This window comes from Sus scrofa, chromosome 1, assembly GCF_054392235.1.
Source record: "Sus scrofa isolate SSC_HxYL_T2T_F1_AM1 chromosome 1, Sscrofa_HxYL_maternal_Yorkshire_Landrace_v2.0, whole genome shotgun sequence".
Lineage (NCBI taxonomy): Eukaryota > Metazoa > Chordata > Mammalia > Artiodactyla > Suidae > Sus > Sus scrofa.
In genome coordinates, this window is record NC_139383.1 from 277368415 (window position 1) to 277388964 (window position 20550).

Below are 20550 nucleotides of genomic sequence, written 5' to 3' on the forward strand. Positions count from 1 at the left end.
TATCTGACTTCAGAAGGGCAGTATTTCTCTGGTCATTATTATTCACAGAGGAGTTTCTGGGTGAACTGCAATGGTTAGTACATTTATGGAGTTTCTGAGAAAAGAAAAAGAACCTGACAGAGAGTGTCAAGTATGCAAACTTGATGAGAAAGAATGGAGAAAAACAGAGTTCCCATTGTGGTTCAGTAGGTTAGGAACTCAACATAGTCTCCATGAAGATGCAAGTTAGATCCCTGGCCTCACTCAGTGGGTTAAGAATCGGGCATTGCCACAAGCTGTGGCATAGGTAGCAGATGTAGCTCGCATCTGGTGGTGTGGCTGTGGTGTAGGTCAGCAGCTGCAGCTTAGATTTGACCCCCAGCCTGAGAGCTTCCATATGCCACAGGTGCCACCATAAAAAGAAAATTTTTAGTGGTGTCTTGGCACAACATTGTAAATCAACCGTACTTTAAAAAATAATTTTTGAAAAAGCAAAATTTCGATTCTGTTAATCTATTTTCTGTCATTTACCTTTCTTCCCACCTTCCAGTTGTAACTTTTGGTTGAAGAAAAGGTCCCTATAATGTTACAATTAAGCTAAAGGAAATAAGACTTTCTTAAACTTTGTTTTACAATACTTAAAAACATTTTATGTGTAGTTTTATGTAGGAAACCTTGAACAAATTAAAGTAACTGGAAAGCTATAGGGTGGTTAATTTTTTAGTTCACAGTTAAATATTGGTAGTCGGATGTCTGATGCTACAGTCTGAATAAGATAAATAAAATTGCAGAACTAGACTCCTGCTCGGTAAATATCTTATTTTCCTGAGGGTTTTTAATCTAAACGTTTGTTTTACTATTTAGAAAGGTTACATTTAGTTTAGATAGTCAAAGTAATACGTTTTTATTCTCACATCTTGCATGAAATCAGAAGTGGTGCTCTAAAAAAGTTTATCACTTAATAATGTTTTTTCATCTTCAAGATAAAGCAAAAGGAGAGAAAGAACAATACTGACACTTTATATGAAGTTGTATGCTTGGAAAGTGAATCAGAAAGAGAGAGGAGGAAAACTACAGCCAGCCCCTCAATTCGCCTGCCACAGTCTGGATCTCAGAGTTCAATGATACCTTCTCCTCCAGAAGACGATGAAGAGGAAGGTAAATTGCAGGGAGAGTTTACTTTCTCTTTGGGGATGGTGGACCATGCAGACCATTATGATATCACCAGGGAATTCAGAATGTGACATAGCATTTTGAATTATTTTAATAAATATTCGAGAGTATGCAAAGGACTGTGGGAAATTAAAAAATGATTAACATAGGACTTTAAGATAATTGTAACCAACTTAGGAAAAAATGAGATTTATAATTAGTTCTTTTAAAAGAATCAGCCTTTGCTAGCTTAGTGTATTAATACAGAACATTTTTAGGAGTTCCTGTCATGGCTCAGCGGTAACGAACCTGACTAGTATTTATGAGGACATGGGTTTGATCCCAGCCTTGCTTGGTCAGTTAAGGATCCAGCATTGCCGTGAGCTGTGGTGTAGGTTGCAGATACTGCTTGGATCCTGTGTGGCTGTGGCTATGGCACAGGCGGGAAGCTGTAGCTCCAATTCAACCCGTAGCCTAGGAACCTCCATGTGCCATGGGGGTGGCCCTGAAAAGACAAAAAACAAACAAACAAACACATTTTTAGAGCAAATTTGACACAATTTCAAACTGTTCTCATCTCAACTGATTTATATGTTAATGGATTTTCACAGTGATAAACATTAGGGATCAACAAGTTCTTTATTTTTTTTTCAAGGTTATTATCTGTGAATTAATCTGACAGTCTGTCAGTTCCCTTCTAGATCAATAGTGCTTAACATGGTAGAGCAAAAAAAGTTTTTAGGACTCTCCTCCCCTTAAACTCAGCAATTGCAAAACACCAAAGATTGAGAAAGATACTCTTATGAAACCAGAGACCGCTCAAATCTCCATACTGTTGATGTTATTCTAGAGAAATTTGTGCCCAACTAATAAAATATCAGGACTGAGATGTAGTCCTAATCTATAGCAGGCACATTTTTTTTTTTTTTCCCCAGAGCTGCACCTGCAGCGTATAGTGGTTCCCAAGGTAGGGGTCCATTTGGAGCTATAGCTGCTGGCCTATGCCACAGCCACAGCAACATCAGACCTGGGCTGAGTCTGTGACCTACACCACAGCTCACAGCAATGCCAGATGCTTAACCCACTGAGTAAGGCCAGGGGTCGAACCTGCAACCTCATGGTTCCTAGTTGGGTCATTAACCACTGCACCACGACGGGAACTCCCAGATTTTTTTTTTTTAATATATCTTTGAGGGAATTCAGAAGGCCTCTTCTGACATCTCTTAGCTAGAGATAGCTAAAGACTAACTGCAGTCAGCAATCCGTAGGAGAGTCAGGGAACACTAGAACACAAGCTCTATAAAGGAAATGCTTGTGTGTCGTTTTTTGCCCCGTATTGTTTCCGTGGGGTGTAACCCAATTCCTGGTTTATACTAGATGCTCAGTAAATGTTGGCGGGATCCAAGGGGAACTAGGACCAAAGAAGACTGCAACCATGCCATCTTTTAATTTTCTCTAACCCAGTATATAGACCAGGAAATTTGGTCCTGTTTTAATGTTTGCTTCCTGGAAAGAAATGGCTATCTTCTAGAGAAGCTCCTTATCCACAGGACATTGGTGCTCCCAGGGCAGAAGCCAGCAATTAAAGGGGAGCACATCCAAACAGTGAAGGAGAATTTTGTAAGATAGGTCTTCCTAATCTCTTTGAAGGAATTATCTTCTCTTATAAATTTTATTTATTTATTTATTTTGTCTTTTTGCCTTTTCTAGGGCCACTCCTGCGGCATATGGAGGTTCCCAGGCTAGGGGTCCACTCGGAGCTGTTGGAGCTCTGTAGCCTATGCCAGAGCCACAGCAACGCAGGATCCAAGCCACGTCTGCGACCTACACCACAGCCCACAGCAACACTGGATCCTTAACCCAATGAGCAAGGCCAGGGATTGAACCCGCAAACTCATGGTTCCTAGTTGAATTCGTTAACCGCTGAGCCACAATGGGAACTCCTCCTCTTAGAAATTTTAATGCATTTTTTATAACTGCTATCCTCCAAAGAGTTGTTGTGTTATATTGATATTTTAATAAGTAGAGAATAACTTGAGACATTCAGAAAGTAGAGCCAAGTCTGGCAAAATAGTGAAACAGGGCAAGTATATTTTAGTGCCCTTGAGCCTTTCTTTTTTCCTTATTTATCTGCAGTCTGTCCTCTTCCCTATCTCACTGTCAAAAATAGTGATAACATTCAAGGTATTGCAATGCAAATAAGTTTAATAGTAAGTGTCCTGGATTTCTAAGCCATTAAAATAATTGCTCTCATATATACCATCTATAAAGGGTTGCCATTTCAGAATATAATCATCAGAGGTATAAAGATCCAAACTTTTTTTTTTTTTTTGTCTTTTTAGCTTTTTCTAGGGCCAATCCCATGGCATATGGAGGTTCCCAGGCTAGGGGTCAAATCGGAGCTGTAGCTGCTGGCTCCACCACAGCCACAGCAACTCGGGATCTGAGCTGCGTCTGCAACCTACACCACAGCTCACGGCAACGCTGGATCCTTAACCCACTGAGCAAGGCCAGGGATCGAACCCGCAACCTCATGGTTCCTAGTCGGATTTGTTAACCGCTGCGCCACAATGGGAACTCCAAAGATCCAGACTTTTAAAGGCAGGTTAAGCCACAAAATCTAGAAAGAGCATTGGTTGAGGATACATGGAAACAAGTTCCCAGCAAATATAAATGGCTAAAACCATTTTGAAAGGCAGTTTATCAACAAGCCTCAAAATCCTTAAAAGCATGCATTTTTTAACCTAGGAAGTTCACTTCTGGGCGTATACCCAATAAAAGCAATGAGATATGTTCATCCTGATACTATTTGTGGCAGAAAGTTGAAAACTGCCCAAGTACCCAACAAAATAAGATTGAGTAGATCTTAGTTCATATTTTCCCCCCACTTTGATTACACTTTTCAATTTCTTTCACATGCCTTTATCATTGTCACTTTTTTCCCTGTGACATATCTTATAATCTTTGAATTCTTGTTTGAATGTACATTTCCTAATTACTTGAACTAAGTTTGAAATGATTTTGGTCCTTTTTAGTATTTTTGTGCTTTCTATTACAAATTAATCTATTCAGTTGTAGAAAATTAGGAAGTCAAAAAGATATAAAAGAGGAAAGAAAAAAATTAACATTAACCCTATCAGAAGTAGTAATTGTTGATGTATTGGTTTAATTCATTTGAGGCTATTTTATACATTTTTAAAAAATGTGCATTAGATTATAATGAAGATTTACCTCTTCAGACATTCTCTACTTTGCTATTTTGGAAGCTTATTCTTACATAGTTTATAATTTTATTAACTGTTATACATAAGACCGCTATGTATTTTCGTGCATAAAGTTGTTTGCTTTGTAATGGATACAAGAACATAATGATACTTTGAGTCCCGTCATTTTATAATTCTATGGCTCTTTTCTGCAGTTGAATAATATGGGCCTATATGAAAAGCAAAAGAGAATTAAAGAGATTACAGCAACTGGGACCATTTTATTTTCTTTGTATTTGTAACTATAGACTAAAAGAGAAATTATGACACTATGCTCCCAGTAAACTCGTTCAAATTTCACTGTTACGGTTCCATGTCATTCTTCTGGCTAGCACAGCCACCTCTGTTATCCTTCTTTGTGTGTTTTGTTTATTAAAGATAATGATGAACCTCTCTTGAGTGGATCTGGTGATGTATCCAAAGAGTGTGCAGAAAAAATTCTTGAAACATGGGGAGAACTGCTGTCTAAATGGTAAGTTGTAATCAACTAGTTCTCCTTTTCATCTGCAGTTCTTATTTAGTGGGTATGGAATTTTACCTAACTACATTATTCAGTTTTGGAGCCAATAATGGAAACCCTAGGTATGTGGTTCCCATTCTAGACTCTCTCTGTTTTTAGAGGTTTATAAGGGTAATAGTGAAGATCTGAAGTCAACTTTGAAATTTTAGAAACTTAATAAATTCTCATTGCTGTAGAAAATATCTATTCAAACATGGAATCCATGGAGAGAATACATAAGGAAAGAAGTTCTTTATATTGAAGTGGTTAGGAACCAGTGATTGGTTAAGGTAATACACCAGTAGTTAGGACAATACACAGTAATCAGGGAAGTTTAGAAGATGCTCATGCAATGCATAGAGCCATGGTAGAGACTCCAGTTGGGATTTTTCCTTATCTGTGTTACATGCCTAAAGTGGCAGAATGGAATGTTATAAAAAGGTAGGTATTGATTGCTCTACCAATTACTTTTTGTAGCACTTGTAAATTTGAAGAATTTTTCATCAGCTCAAGAGATGGTTTGACAGCAGTGTTAAGTGGTATCCTATAGACTGTCTAAAAAGAATATACTACCTTCAGGTATTTATTAACGAAATCAGAGGCACTCTGGTAAATCAGAGTGGTGAGGCATTTACATGCGTTCCTTTTCTCTCTGTGTAGGATACCAGTATATGCTAAAAAGAGCTGAACTTGAAAGTGATCCAAGTAGTTCTCCATTTGTGACTTTCTGGTTACTAGGGTTGTTGTATAAGCTCCCCATGGACCTATTACTTTGGGGTCTTATTTTTCTCTGAAGTTTTAACTGTTGAAGTCTTTCACTCTGTTCTTAATAAAACTGTGTCATAATATTAAAAAAAAAAAAAAACACCAAACCTTCATGCCCTTAAAGAATAAGACCGCAAATGGGCATCATCTGCTACAATGCTTTACACGTCAGTAGAACACTCTCCACATTGGGAGATGTCAAATGTGCACAGGAGGAAAATGCAAACCAAAGCATGAGCTGTCTTTACACAAGTGATTTTAGTAAATGAATTTTGCAAAAGCCCCATAGGGGAATAGTTCTCATTTATTTTTGATACTCCTTTAGCAATCAGGAGACAAACCTGCTGATGCTCTCTTCATAGTATATTTTCAGTTCAGTGAATTTGGAGTGTTTGGACTGCTGCTGGCAGGAATTTCATCTGTATAAAAGGTTTTTTTCTCTAAAATAGAAATGTAACTGAGTCTTGACATGGTTACATAATAATGCATTTAAAATCATTTGGATATAGCATTTAGACTAAATTTTATGGGATTAAGTCACCTGCCTTTTATACAGTTGCTTGGAATTTGTTTTGTTATCGAGCTTTGTTTATTCATTTTGTTATTCATTTGATTAAATTATATCCTTCTCTTACTCCCTCAAATCTCTTGTTTCCATCTGTCTCAATTGTCTTCAGAGTATTTAAAACTATTTTTGCTGATTTCAATTATGTCTTCAGAAATATGAATATAGTTTCTCCAATTCATTTTCATCATTTTTTCCTCATTATTTTATATGTTTGATAGTAAGCATCAGATCATGGAGTTTTAGAGCTTGGTAGACTTAGCTTCAAATTCTGCCTTTCCTACTTCTAAGCTGTGTGATCTAGGTCAAGTCACTGAACTCTTCTGAATCTGTTTCTTCACATAGAAAATGCAAGTCTATAGAACTACCATTCAGGGTTATTGTAGATTAAAAATAATAGACATGGTAATAGTAGTAATCATAGTAAGAAGTAATAAATTTACCATATGCCCAATACTATGCTAGGTTATGTGCTCTATTTCAACTACAACAACATTATAAAATAGTATCTGTTTTGATAGATGAGGAAACTGGCTTAACGATTAGGTCAGCAATCTAGTAAGTAAACACTAAATCCGGAATTTTTAACACAGTCAAAACTGATCTCAGAGCTGGTTTATTTAACTCTACGTTAGGACTTAGTGATAGTATTTGTAATAAATACTATCTTCGAGTTCAGTCCTCCACGTTCATTTTGACTTGACTTTTAGTGGATAAGAAAACTAATGCCAGTAACAATATGCCGAGTTGAAGTTATTATCAGTGTCATAAAATTATTCTGAAAATAATTTTACCAATATAAATCAAGCTAGGGTTATCAAATAACCCTAAGGTTAATTCTTTTGGGGAGGGGGAGATTCTTTTTTTTTTTTTTTTTTTAAAGCCAAATGTAAATATTTTTGGCTTTGTGGTTTATAGTCCCTGTTGCAGCCACCCAGCTCTGCTGTTGTTGGGCTAAAGCAGCCATAAACAATACATAAAGAAGTAAAAATAGCTGTTTCAATAAAAATTGACTTACAAAAACAAGTGGTGGGCCACATTTGTCTCAGGCTATAGTGTAACAATCCTTGAATTAAATGATAGAGCTACTTTTGTCCTTTCCGCTCCCAACTTTAACTTTCACATAATTTTTTTCCTAAGCAAAAGCAAAACTATATTGAACTATCTAAAGCTCTTGTATTAGGGTACTAGCATCACAGAGTTAACTGTTTTTAAATGTACTGTGCAATGTTCTGATAGAATTCTAGGAGAATTTTGAGAAAACTCTCAGACCTGTCTGTGTTTTGATAGTGGTCATTTTGTATCTGTAACATCTGCTTAAATCTGCTGGTCCCAAGAGTGTTTTCTTGTCATGATCCTGCATTATTGACTCAGAAAGGGTAGCTTTCAAATCACAAAGTAGCTGTGATGTAACTGGTAGAACATTCATTGGTCTTAGAGTTTGAGGACCCACATCAGTCTTTTAATCACCTTCCCTGAATTTCTTTCTCCATCTGTAGAACCGGAGGTAAACACTGTATAGTCCATACAGTTGTGAGGATCAAATGAGATTATATGCAAAAGCACTTGAAAATTAATATCAGCAATTTGAGATGTTTTATTTCCCTCATTTTGTAGATGAGATAGATGAAGCTCAAAGACTTTAATAACTTGTTTTGATGTTACTTGTTTGATAAACTTTCTTATCCATCATAGTTATTCAAAAAAGTTACTTGAAGCAGGTATCAGTAAAAACTGCTGAAAGCATTTATCTCTATATTCATTCTAACTTAGAACAGATGTTTATTTACACTTGAAACATGCAAATACACAATTCACCTACCAGTTTTGATGTAGGACTAAGTCTTTGGCTGTGTGTCCCCTGATTGGAATTTTGCTTTATTTTTTCTTATACAAGCCACAATCATAAAGCTATGGTTTCCAGTTTTGCTTTTTATTAAAAAAAAAAGAGTAGTAATTTAAAGATAACTTAAGAAGCAGTCTGAGTGCATAATTCTTCCACCCAATCTTTTCCAGAAAGTATATTGACCACATCTAGTTCAGCAGTTTTTTCCCTCTTTATTAATATGTTACCTTTATTAAGTCTATGTATATCATTTAGTTTAGCTTTCGTAAAAATAACACTCTTTTAGAGAATCTGTCTTTATACACTTATTAATTACGGTTTTATTTTTAGGCATCTCAACTTGAATGTAAGGCCAAAGCAGTTGTCATCCTTAGTAAGAAGTGGTGTTCCTGAAGCTCTTCGGGGAGAAGTCTGGCAGCTGCTAGCAGGTTGTCACAACAACGACCACCTCGTAGAAAAATACCGAATTCTTATCACAAAGGTAAGGGGATGATAATTCAGCTTCTGTGTTAGGCCTTTTAGAAATTTATTATGAGGAGTTCCCATTGTGGCTCCGCAGGTTAAGAACCCGACATTGTCTCTGTGAGGATGCGGGTTCCATTCCTGCCCCGGCTCTGTGGATTAAGCATCTGGCATTGCCATGAGCTATAGAATAGGTCACAGATGCGCTCAGATCCATCGTGGCTGTGGCTGTGGTGTAGGCCTCAACTGTAGCTGTGATTCGACTCCTAGACTAGGGACTTCTATATGCTGCAGGTGCGGTTGTAAAAAAAAAAAAAAAAGAGGATATTTATTATGAAAAGATCACTGTGGCTCTTTGATTCCCATGAATTTTATACAATTCCTTTATCTAATATAAGAATAGAATTTTCGTACTTTTGGCCCAGAGTTATGCCTAGTGTTGACACAAAGAAGAAGGCATGGGTTTTCTTCCTTCCTTTTCACCTCGGAGGCAAAAGATGACCTCTGCCCAGTGTGTATCTGGGTCTTTTTTGATCATAATTTTATTTTTAGTCAGTTCAGTTGTGCTGTGCCATGTGTAAAAACTTCCCTTTGTTCAACCTAATTCTTTTCACACTTTACAAAAATGTGCTTATTGTAGGTAAGGCCTACTTCTGGTTTTCATATTTGGAAAAATGTGGTTCTGTTAGTTTAAATCATATTCCCTGGGAGCTCATTCCTCTAAAGTGAAGACTTCTCATTTTTTATAGTATCTCAAGTTCTCAAGTTCATGAATTCCTCAAGGTTTTGCAAGTGAAACAACAAAAATATTTCTTGTACAAGCATAAAAGAATTTAAACTAGTTTTCTGCAAGGTCAGGCAGTGCTTTGTGCCTTTGCATCCATGTTACTGGTTTTAAATTATATTTTTGTTTTCTAAAATTCTTGTAATGTTTAACTTTAGGAAGCAGTTTTTTCTATGGTATGCACATCCAAAACCAGATGTGAATGAATTGCTCAGAGCCTTCAATAGTATGTGAGAATTCTTCAATATGACAGAAGGTGGAACTTCTTTTAAAAATATTTTAAAACCGTGGCGTTCCTGTTGTGGCGCAATGGAAATGAATCCGACGAGGAACCATGAGGTTGCAGGTTCTATTCCTGGCTTCGCTCAGTGGGTTGAGAATCCGGCGTTGCCGAGAGCTGTGGTGTAGGTCGCAGATGGAACTTGGATTTGGCGTTGCTGTGGCTATGGTTTAGGCCAGCAGCTATAGCTCTGATTAGACCCCTAGCCTGGGAACCTCCATGCTGTGGGTGCGGCCCTAAAAAACAAAAAGACAAAAAAATATATATATATATGTGTATGTATATATATATACTTTATAAGAGATGAGTAATATTTCTTATAGTTTTATAAACTATTATTACAAAAAACCTTATAAGTAAGAACAGCATTTGAACATGAAATTGAATCTTTCCCCATCAGAAAATGACTTTTCTTTGTTCAAAATGTTATTGTTTCTATTCATGATCTTATTTTCAGACAGTTTGTTTTTTCTCTCAAGAACTAGTATTCTGATTCCTTCCATATGTTGTTGTAGTTGTTTAAGCAGCATTTACTGAGTGCCTATCACAACTATAGTGGTTGAGCTAGGAGGTCAAACACAAAAGCAGTCAGCTGTCATACAGTAGACACATGTCATGTGGTAGTCTGGAAGAGTATAGTGGGAACCATCAAAAGGTGTGATTCATTCAGCCTGGAAGAATAGGAGAGTCTTTTTTTTTCTCTATTTTTATTCTTGCTCTCTGTTTCTTTTTTTTTTTTTTTCCCCTCCTCTTTTTCTTGTTTGGCCGCTCCATTGCATATGGAATTCCTGGGTCTGTTATTGAATCCAAGCCAGAGTTGTGACCTATGCCACAGCTGCGGCAACGCTGGATCCTTAATCCACTGTACGGGGTCAGGGATTGAACCCAGGTCCCTGCCACTGCAGAGATACCGTTGATCCTGATACAGTGCAGCAGAAACTCCAGAATAGGAGCATCTTTATCAGGAATTTGCTATTTAAGATAGACTCCAGAAAAGACCTCCCCAGGTGTGGAAGAATGGCAGGGTATTGTACTTAAGAGAATCTTTAGAGACATCAAAGAATGAGAGTATGAAGCATGTACGGCTAGCTAAGGTACACCTAGTTGATTTTTTCATTTATTGGCAAATCTTTTGGATATGTAATTGCAACTCTGTCTTTCTAGTTCCTGTTTTGAAGTCATTTGAAATGTTTGGCCACAAAGTATTTCTTAAATATTTTTGGTGTGGCTACTCATACATATAATTTAAATCTGAAATATTTTATTTTTCTGATGCCATGAGAATGGTGACATCTGTTTCTCGAATAGGAACCTGGTAGTCATAGGATGTGTAAGTGGTCAACTGTTGACAAAACATGATATATTTGATTAATGTTTTATATATGCTGGTGTCATGTGCTTTATATTTCAGTTAAATTTTTGTTAACTTGCAGATAGCTAGAACTGGAAAAGATTTCTAATGGATGTGTACTAGTTTAGATGCTGTTAGATAATCAGAAAATACAAACAATTTAGCCATCACAATATTGGTGAATGATTTTTTTTGTTTCTGACTATAGTGTTATATAATTTAGATGTAAGATATATATTAGATATACCTATAAAATACATTTTTTATCTTCCTATAAATAGTATTTGTAATTGACATTTTGAAATTTGCTCTGAATTTTGTTTTTTGAGGGGAGAAAGTACTTTTAAATTTTTTTAAATTTATTTTTACAGCAAGCTGTAATTTACATAGACTAAAATACACAACTTTAAAGTGTGTAGCTCAGTGACAGTTTTACATATAAACACAGTGCCGTGATCACTACCAAAAGGAAGAATATATTCATCATTCCAAAAAAGTTATTCTTGTCCCTGTCTAGTCATAATCACCCCTGAAAAACCATTACTGACTTTGCTTTCCCTAGGTTAGTTTTGGTTGTTCTTGAACTTCATTAAATGCAGTCATAGAGTCATGCGCATGTGCTTGGTTGTATCTGACATCTTTTGCTCTTTCATTTATAAACTGTATCAGTAGCTCATTTTTCATTTGTTTTCATTTTTTTAATTGCCGAGAATATTACATTATTTGAATAAACTACACTTTTAAAAAAATCTATCCTGCTCTTATAAATATTCGGGTTGGGTTTTTTAATTTCTCCTGTTTTAGCTTTTATAAATCTTTTAATGTTCTTACATATAGCAGGTGCTGTGGTCTGAATGTTTGTTAGGTATGAAGTAGGGCCTTTTGGAAGTGGTTAGGTCATGAGAGCAGAACCCTCATGCCAGGGGTTAGCGCCTTACAAAACAGTCTCAGTCAAGACCCTTCCCCACCTTCTACCACGTGAGGACTCAGCCAGAGTTGACGGTGTGCAACCCAGAAGAGGGCTTTCACTGAAGCCTGGCTGTGCTGGCACTCTGATCTTGGACTTTTAGCCTCCAGAACTGTAAGCAATAAATTTCTGCTATTTATAAGCCATCTGGTCTGTAATATTTTGTTTTAGAAACCCAAACAAAGAAAGTATAGTCTTCTAGTCAATCATTCTTCTATTGGTAGGCTTTTATTTTGTTTCCATTTTTTAGCCTCTAAATAGTTTACTAAAGAACCTTGCTCAAGTTCTAAATCTTTTATGAAATAGAGTCTCAGGAATGTGATTGCTGAATCAAACGGTTATGTGTTTTTTAAACTGGTTATTATTGTTTTTAATTTACTTATATCTAGCTTGCTTCTCTGAAAGGCTATGGAAATTCACAGTTCCACCAGCAATGTAAGAAAGCACCTGTTAACCCATATCCCAAACAGTGTTAGCTATCACTAATTTCTGCTGTCAGTGAAAATGTGATCCCAGTATATCTTTTGTTTGCAGTTCCCTGACTACAAGTAAATTTAAGTAATTTCCTCTTCCATAAATTACCAGTTTGTTATTTGTATATTTTTCTGTTAACTTTAAGATGTCAGTTTCTAAATAATTTCTGTATATATTATGTTTTAAGTCTTTGTATCTTCACTATAAATTTCTTTCTAGAGTTTCAGTTTTATATTGACTCTATGGTTTCATGCCATACAAAACATTTTCAATTTTATGTAGAAAGTTGCATCTTGGTTAAGGTATCTCCCACACCTCTAGATTTTGTACATGTACTTTCCAAGATTTCCTTGTGAGATTTTTTTTTTTATTGCATGTGCTATATTTTTACATCTTTAATCCATCTGGAATTTATTTTTGTACATGACATATGATGGCGGTCCAATTTTACTTTCTCCCAGATGGATAACCAGTTGTGCTACTTCTATTTTTCTGCTGATAGAACTACCATCTTTATTATATCTTAAATTCTCATATAAGCTGGGATTGGTTTCTAGCTTGCTCTGTTTACTGATGTTTGTATATTCTTATACTAACAGATTTTGGATTAAAGAGACTTTTGAGTTATGTTCTAATATCTACTTTTGCATATTTAATATTTCACCTAAACTTTGATTTTCTCCAGTTTAACCATCACCAGTAAGGTTATATAAGATTCTAATTTGAATTACATTTAATTTACATATTAATGCAGTTTTTAAGTTACATTGTTATACTATCTTTACATCTGAGAATATGGTATGTCTTTCTACTTATCCAGATCTTATTTTATGTCTATTAAAGACTTCAGAATTGCCTTCATATGTCTTATTCCTCCTTTGTTAAATTTATTCCCAAGAACTATCTTAGAGTATTTTTGCTATAGCACGTGGAATATTTTTTCTGATTTCCATTTCTAGGTAATCTGTTGTTAACAGTAGAGAATAGACATTGATTTTTTTTTAATTGTCTACCTCGATATTTTGATTAATCTAATTTTATATTACCATCTTTTGAGATTTTCAGATATATGATAATAGTAAAATCAGTTTCACTTCCTTTTTCACTATTTATGCAGACTATTAAATTTTTCTTATTTTTGTTTTTTTATTTGACAGAAGCATGAAGACAGCGTTAAATGATTGTGGTGATAACTAGCATCCCTATCAGGTGTCTGAAAATGATTTTCGTTTTTCAAACTTTTGGAATGTATGCTCTTCTCTTTTTTTTTTTTTGGTAAATGCTTTTTATTTTATTTAAGTGATTTTATTCCATCTCAGGCTTGGATTTTTTTTTTTTTTTTCTTTTAAGGCATGTCTATTTGAAATTTTATGAAGAGCTTTTTCAGCACTTCATGAATATGCTTTTCTTTAATTTGTTGATGGAATAGATACATAATCTATCAACATATAATAGACTTCTTGTTATTGAACTACCTTTGGCCTCATGGAATAAATTTCTACAGACCAAATACTCCTAGATTGTTTTCTGTTCTTTCTCGTCTTTGACAGAGGGTGCCTCAACCCTAGTCTCTAGGTAGAACTTGCCAGGCACAGGGAGAAGAAAACCTAGTAAGTAATCCACAGGGATTACCATGGCCTCTCCTACTCTCAGCTGCAAGACCTGTAGCTGTTTAGGTCAGGTAAATCAAATAAGTTGGAGTTGAGAATGGAGGGAAAATAGGCACTTTCTGGTCACCAACTTCCAGAATCATCCTCTGGTCCTTCTTTCTTTTGGTTATTTTTCACCTTTTAAAATGTCAATAACTCTTTCTCTTTCTTCTGTTGCTTTGCGTAATACCAAACATTTTCATCAGAACTGCTTCCTTAAACAGAGCCTTTTAATAATAAGAGAGTATAATGAAGTAACATCATATTCTGATGTTTCCGTTTGCTTCCATCCAGTCAGCCTTATGTTTTCTGAAATGTGCTTCATTGTTTGCTCTAGTGATTTTAGTGGCAAACTTCAGTGGTAAGAGTCTTTTGCCATGAATGTCATCCAGAACCTAAACTGTTATTAGCAAACATGTGTAATCAATATTTACATTTCTGATTATCTAAGGGAGGCCCTGGAGGCCCAGCCACATTTTACCACTTTGTAAAGATTATTTTTTTTGGCTGCACCCTGCACCCATGGCATGTGAAAGATCCCAGGCCAGAGATCAAATCCAAACTGTAGCTATGTCCTATGCCACAGCTGCAGCAACTCCGGATCCTTAACCCACTTCACCAGACTGGGGATCAAACCCATGCCTCAGCAGCAACCTGAGCTGCTGCAGAAACAGTGCTGCATCCTTAACTCACTGTGCCACAGCAGGAACTCCCTAGAAAAATAACTTAAATATCTAATTATAATTTTGTTACTATGCAGATTGTTTTAATTAAAAATCATTTCCTGGTAGATTTGGTAATAGTCAAGAATTCAGTAATATTTAAACATAAGAACCTCCTGTGGGTACCAAACACAAAGATCAAGTTAGAAAATAGAAGAGCTCCCGCTGTGGCACAGCAGGAAGGATCTGGCATTGTCTCTGTGGCAGCCCGAGATCAATCCCCACCAGGTACAGTGGGTTAAGAATCTGGTGTTGCTGCAGCTGTGCTGTAGGTTGCAGCTGTGGCTCAGATTCCATCCCTGACCCAGGAATTGCCATATGCCATGGGTGCCACCATAAAAATATAAAAATCAAAAAGAGCACTGGTCATGAAGTACAAAGCCTGAATTTTCTTTTCAGCTCTGCCACCAGCTTTTGTGAACTCTAATGAGGTTCTGCAGCTGTGACCATTCATTTCCTTTTCTCTAAACTGAGGTTGATGAAGTAAATGGTTGATCTTCCTTTATGCTTCCTTTAAGCTTTAACATTCTGGAAAAATTAGATGGTATGTTTGAGTCCTGCACCTAAAAATCCATGATTCTACTGTTTGACAACTCAGATTCTTGCTATCTGATTCTTGCTAAGAAAATAGGTTATTGGTGGACTTTCAGAACTTTCTTGTCTGCTCCCGTATAGCAGTTGCGTAGTAGGTCGCTCTAGACTGAAGGTTTGTGTCTCCCCTGAACTGACATGTTGAAATCCTAACCTTCCAGTGTGTTGGTGTTTGGAGGTGAGGCCTTTGAGAAGAGATTAGGTTAAGAGGATTGACCCCTCATGAGGGGAATCGGTATACTTATTAAAAGACCCTAGAAAGATCCCTTGCTCCTCTGCCATGTGAGGGCACAGCATAAGATGGCTGTGGGTTCTTACCCAATACCGAATCTGCCAACGCCTTGATCTTGGACTTCCCAGTCCCTAGAATTGTGAGAAATAACTTTGCTATTTGTAAACAATTCAGGAGTTCCCATCCTGGCTCAGCAGTAACGAACCCAACTAGTATCTGTGAGAATGCGGGTTCGATCCCTGACCTCACTCTGTGGGATAAGTTTCCAGCGTTGCCATGAGCTGTGGTATAAGTCACAGACATGGCTGAGATCTGCCGTGACTGTGGCCGGCAGCTACAGCTCCCATTCAACCCCTAGCCTGGGAACTTCCATATGCCGCGGGTGTGGCCCTGAAAAAAGAAAAACAAAAAATTTAAAATTCAGTCTATGATATTTTTATTACAGCATCCCAAATGGGCTAATACAGGATTCACTCAAATCATTGTGGTTTTTTTTTTTTTTCCCCTGATCCAATCATGGCTTGCATTGCAACGCCAGATCCAAGCCTCGTCTGGCACCTACACCACGGCTCATGGCAATGCTGGAGCCTTAACTCGTTAATTGAGGCCAGGGATCGAACCCAGGTCCTCATGGATACTAGTCATGTTTGTTACCACTGAGCTGTGATGGGAACTCATCAAATTGTTTTTTTTTGTGAAATAATCAAGTCCCTATATCCCATCTCTGTAAATTAATGTACCCTCTCATGATTTTTTGTAAGTCTTACCTGTCCAGGGAATTTTCAAGATCTTTCTAGATTATAAGACTGAAAACATATTAAATTTAGTCATATTAAAATTGCTGATATTTGGAGTTCCCGTTGTGGCGCAGTGGTTAACGAATCCAACTAGGAACCATGAGGTTGTGGGTTTGATCCCTGGCCTTGCTCAGTGGGTTAAGGATCCGGTGTTGCCGTGAGCTGTGGTGTAGGTTGCAGACACTCTCCAATCCCTCATTGCTGTTTCTCTGGCATAGGCTGGCGGCTACAGCTCCGATTCGACCCCTAGCCTGGGAACCTCCATATGCCACGAGAGCAGCCCCAGAAATGGCGGAAAGACTAAAATAAAATAAAAAAATAAAATAAAATTGCTGATATTTGGAGTTCCTGTCATGGCTCAGTGGTAATGAACCCAGTTAGGATCCATGAGGACGCAGGTTTGATCCCTGGCCTTGTTTGGTGGGTTGAGGATCCGTTGTTGCCTTGAGCTGTGGTGTAGGTCGCACACAGTGCTCGGATCCCGAGTTGCTGTGGCTGTGGCGTAGGCCAGCAGCTGTAGCTCTGATTTGACCTCTAGCCTGGGGACTTCCATATGCTGGGGGTGCAGCCCTAAAAAGCAATTAAAATAAAAAAGCTGATATTTGAGAATGTTTGATCTACAAACAGGCAACTTCTTATGCATCGACCTAATAGTTATGGATATATTAAACTTTTAAACTCATCATACTAGGATTTTACTTGAAAGGTCTTCCCATCCAGAAGCGTAATTGCTTGTAATTTTATTAGGCATTTGTTATTTAGTCAATCAAAAATACCTTTGAAAGCCTGCTTTGTGCCAGCCCTGTGTTAGGTCTTTCAATATGCCCATGAATAAAACATACCTGTTCTCTGGTTTAGGGAAGTCCAGTGAGAGAAGTGGGCTATTAGCTAACCAGTTGTGTTAAAGTTGCATGCGGTTATAGAAAAGAAAATACATATTGTTGTGCATCAGATGACAAGGACTTCTCATCTGAGGGGGTCACAAAGTTCTGTTGTTCAGAAATTATCCAGGGAGGGGGATTCTGGGGGTAGGATAGTGGCCTGCAGGTATGTGTGGTGTTAAAAGTCAGGGAAAAGCATGTTCCTCAAGGGTAAGCAGGAGCTTGGCAGTTTCTATAGAGCATGAAGGTAGGTAAAGCCAGAAGGGGTTTCAGGTGATAGAAAGATGTGAGGCAACAGAAAGTCATTAAAGCTTTTTTTTAATTTTATTTTTGGAGGCGAGGGTGGGAGGGGTTGTTCCATGGCATATTGAACCCACATCCCAGCCCTCTGAAGATGCCTCTGACCCGGTTGTGCCACAGTGGGAACTCCCATTGAAACATTTTAAGTAGGCAAATCATATATTTAGGTTTGGAAGGCACTATGCAAAGTGATTGAGAGTATCTGTCCAAAGGTAGATTGTTTTGACTCAAATCCTAGTTCTTCTCATTCAGACCATGACATTGGGCAATTTAGCACTAAACTTTTGTTTCCTTATCTGTAAAATGGGTTAATAATAGTACCTTATTTGTAGAGTTGTTAGAACAATTTAGATAATATATGAAAAGAGTAAAATTCATAGCCTGTAGTAAATATAAAATACGACTTAGTTATTGTTACTATTTGTATTATTATTTAGTAATGGAGTAAGATTAATTGCAACAAAACCTATTAGTAACTCAGGCAAGAGCAAATTGCGAGTTAGATTGTTTTAATGGCAGAAGGAATAAGGAAATACTATTTGAGAGAAATTTCAGAGGTAGAATTCTTGGCACTTGGTGATTTGAATGAGTGTGTGAAATGAGGGAGAAGAAGGAATAAAAGCCAAAGAGCCAAAGTACCTTAAACTGGATGTGGAATGATGTTGTTATAAACACACCCACATCAGATGCACTAAACTAATATGTTAGTTAAATAAATCAACATTTAAAGCTCTTATTTATTAAGTAGTAAGTGGTAGATAATACCTAGAAGTGAATTTTACAGATTTGAAGCTCTAAGCTTGCTCCTGTATCATCTGTATTAGATAAGCCATGGAGTAGGTTGGGAGAAGAATAAATATAATTTGAACAGTCTTTTTTTTATTTCATGTTTTCTTTTTCTTTCTGCCGTCTTTCCTTTTTAGTTCTATAATTTGATTATTTTAATCTTTTAGTATTAGATTGACCCATATAGAAATTGACGTCTTTATAGATCAGAAAGTATTTAATAGAAATGAAATAGTTAACTATTAACCATTTCATATGGTTCATCTAGTTATATTTTCATTCTGTAAGAATTTTTAACTCCAGCTCTAAAGATCCATTTTAAGTTAAATTGAATACCAAAGGCTGGAAGGATGTTGCTGTGATGGCATTAGGACAAGTGAAGCTGAGCCCCATGAAGTAGTTGACTTACACCTGGCATTTTCCACTTAGTGTGGCTCTGGGAGGACATCTTGCAGCCAGTTTTTTTGTTAGCTTTACCAAAAGGGATATATTGTATATTATTTTGGCTGTTTTTCTTTAGCCTGAGTATAAAAATAGCACATAGAAATTAGGAGATTAGGAAAACATAGAAAACCATAAACAAAATTAAAAAATCACTTGTATTCCCACCATCCAGTGCAAAGTAGAATTGATTTTTAATGTATTTTCTTCCAGTCATATATACAGAAATACTCCTTTATAATAGTGCCTCATGTAACTGCATTATTTTAAAAGGGAAATGTATGTATGGATTTTTGTGAAGACAAAGATTTATTGCCCCCACCCTTCATCATTAATAATTTGTCTCCTCTGAAGAAAATGGTTTCTTTTAATCCCAAACAAAACATTTAACTCCTGACTGATCTTTTTTTTAAGTTTCTAGTATGAATATTTGATTATAGCTCCAAGAATGGCTTTACTAAAATAGAAATAAAATTGGAAGAACTACTGTTTTACTAATGATCTTTTAATAGCTGTGGTTTCATTGCATTTTTGTTATCTTTTTAATTCTTTAGGGTCAAGAGTTAATGTAATATCTGTTTTTATACGTGAGAAGCATGAAATGTAGAGAGAAGAAGTTACAGATTTAGTTTTTAGAAAAGCCTGGACTCTAGACTTTGGTAAATGTTTTTTCCATTTATTGAAATATAATTTTAAGAAACCATTCTTTTTTTCATTCAGTATTTATTAAGCACTCAAAACATGGGAGTTCAAAAATAAAGTCTATGGCAGATATGTAGAATAGTGAGTAACCTGGTTTGGCTGGTGGGCAAGCTGGTTGGGGAAGTGCAATGGTGGGATCAGATTGGAAAGGCAATAGGGAGCCATTGATAGCTCTTGAATAGTGGATTTCCTAATCACCATAATTAAGCATGTGCTTTCGGATATCTAGACAGAAATGAATAGATCAGAAAAATGGACAAGTCTAGAAGTCCAGACAATATTTAATAATAACCTAAAGTATTAAAAACTAAAAGGAGGAAATTAATTAGGAAGCCATTATAGAAATAGATTCCCAAGACGTGGTGACTAAGGATGATGTATTAAGGGAGAACATGGCCAAGATGATTCCTGAGTTCATAGCTCAGTGCCTGGGAGAATGTTGGAAAAAAATAAAAGAGGCTTATTTGGTGAGAAAACTGTATTTAAGTTTGGATATGCTGTAGTCGAAGTCTCTCTTAGACATCCAGGCAAATTGTGGATGAAAAGGGGAGTGAAGTCAGGGCTGGAGACACAGGAGAGAAATTATTTGTGTGCTGGGAATAACCGATGCTGTATCACTGATCCTTCTTTCACTGCCTTACGTATGTATAGCCTCAATGTATTTGAGGAATGCATGACAGGAGAGTATCCAATAACTGTTGTTATTGCCCTTAGAAGATTGGCAGTCCTAGTAAGAGAGGGCACCTTAGGATTCACAAGAACCCACCCTCTAGCACCACAACATGATCTGTGGGAAAGTAGACTATTCAGGAAAGGCTGTTTGAGTAGTATGAGGAAAAAGTAGTTATATTCCCTTAATGTGCGAGGTAATGGCTAATTTTTGGTATACATATTCTGCTTTATTTCTCAATCACCTCATGAAACAGGGCATATGATCCTTATTTTGCAGATGATGAAGCTGAGGCTAAGTAATATTAGAGCAAGGATTTGAGCCAAATGGGTGTTCAGTGCCATGGATCTTTTCGCTGTTCCATCTTTTCCTCTAAGACCTGTCAAGTACTA

General features: G+C 36.7%; 1 protein-coding gene and 1 long non-coding RNA gene across 10 annotated transcripts in view; both read left to right on the forward strand.

Moving 5' to 3' along the window:
- The window catches only part of RABGAP1 (RAB GTPase activating protein 1), a 172758-nt gene that overhangs the window by 73979 nt on the left and 78229 nt on the right, over positions 1 to 20550 (forward strand). For 6 of the 9 annotated variants that reach the window (XM_084995876.1, XM_021074563.2, XM_021074574.2 and 3 more), the window contains 3 exons: positions 963 to 1137; positions 4773 to 4866; positions 8400 to 8550. In XM_084995876.1, coding sequence (XP_084852002.1) covers positions 963 to 1137; positions 4773 to 4866; positions 8400 to 8550 — 420 coding nt within the window. Of the gene's footprint in view, positions 1 to 962; positions 2187 to 2966; positions 4867 to 8399; positions 8551 to 20550 lie in introns of those variants that run through there. The other 3 variants (XR_014827157.1, XR_014827159.1, XR_014827158.1) reach the window with 3 other exon arrangements.
- LOC146407258 (uncharacterized) lies at positions 10660 to 17151 on the forward strand. Its single transcript, XR_014827837.1, has 2 exons — positions 10660 to 16065; positions 16541 to 17151. It is a non-coding gene; the product is annotated as an uncharacterized LOC146407258 (long non-coding RNA).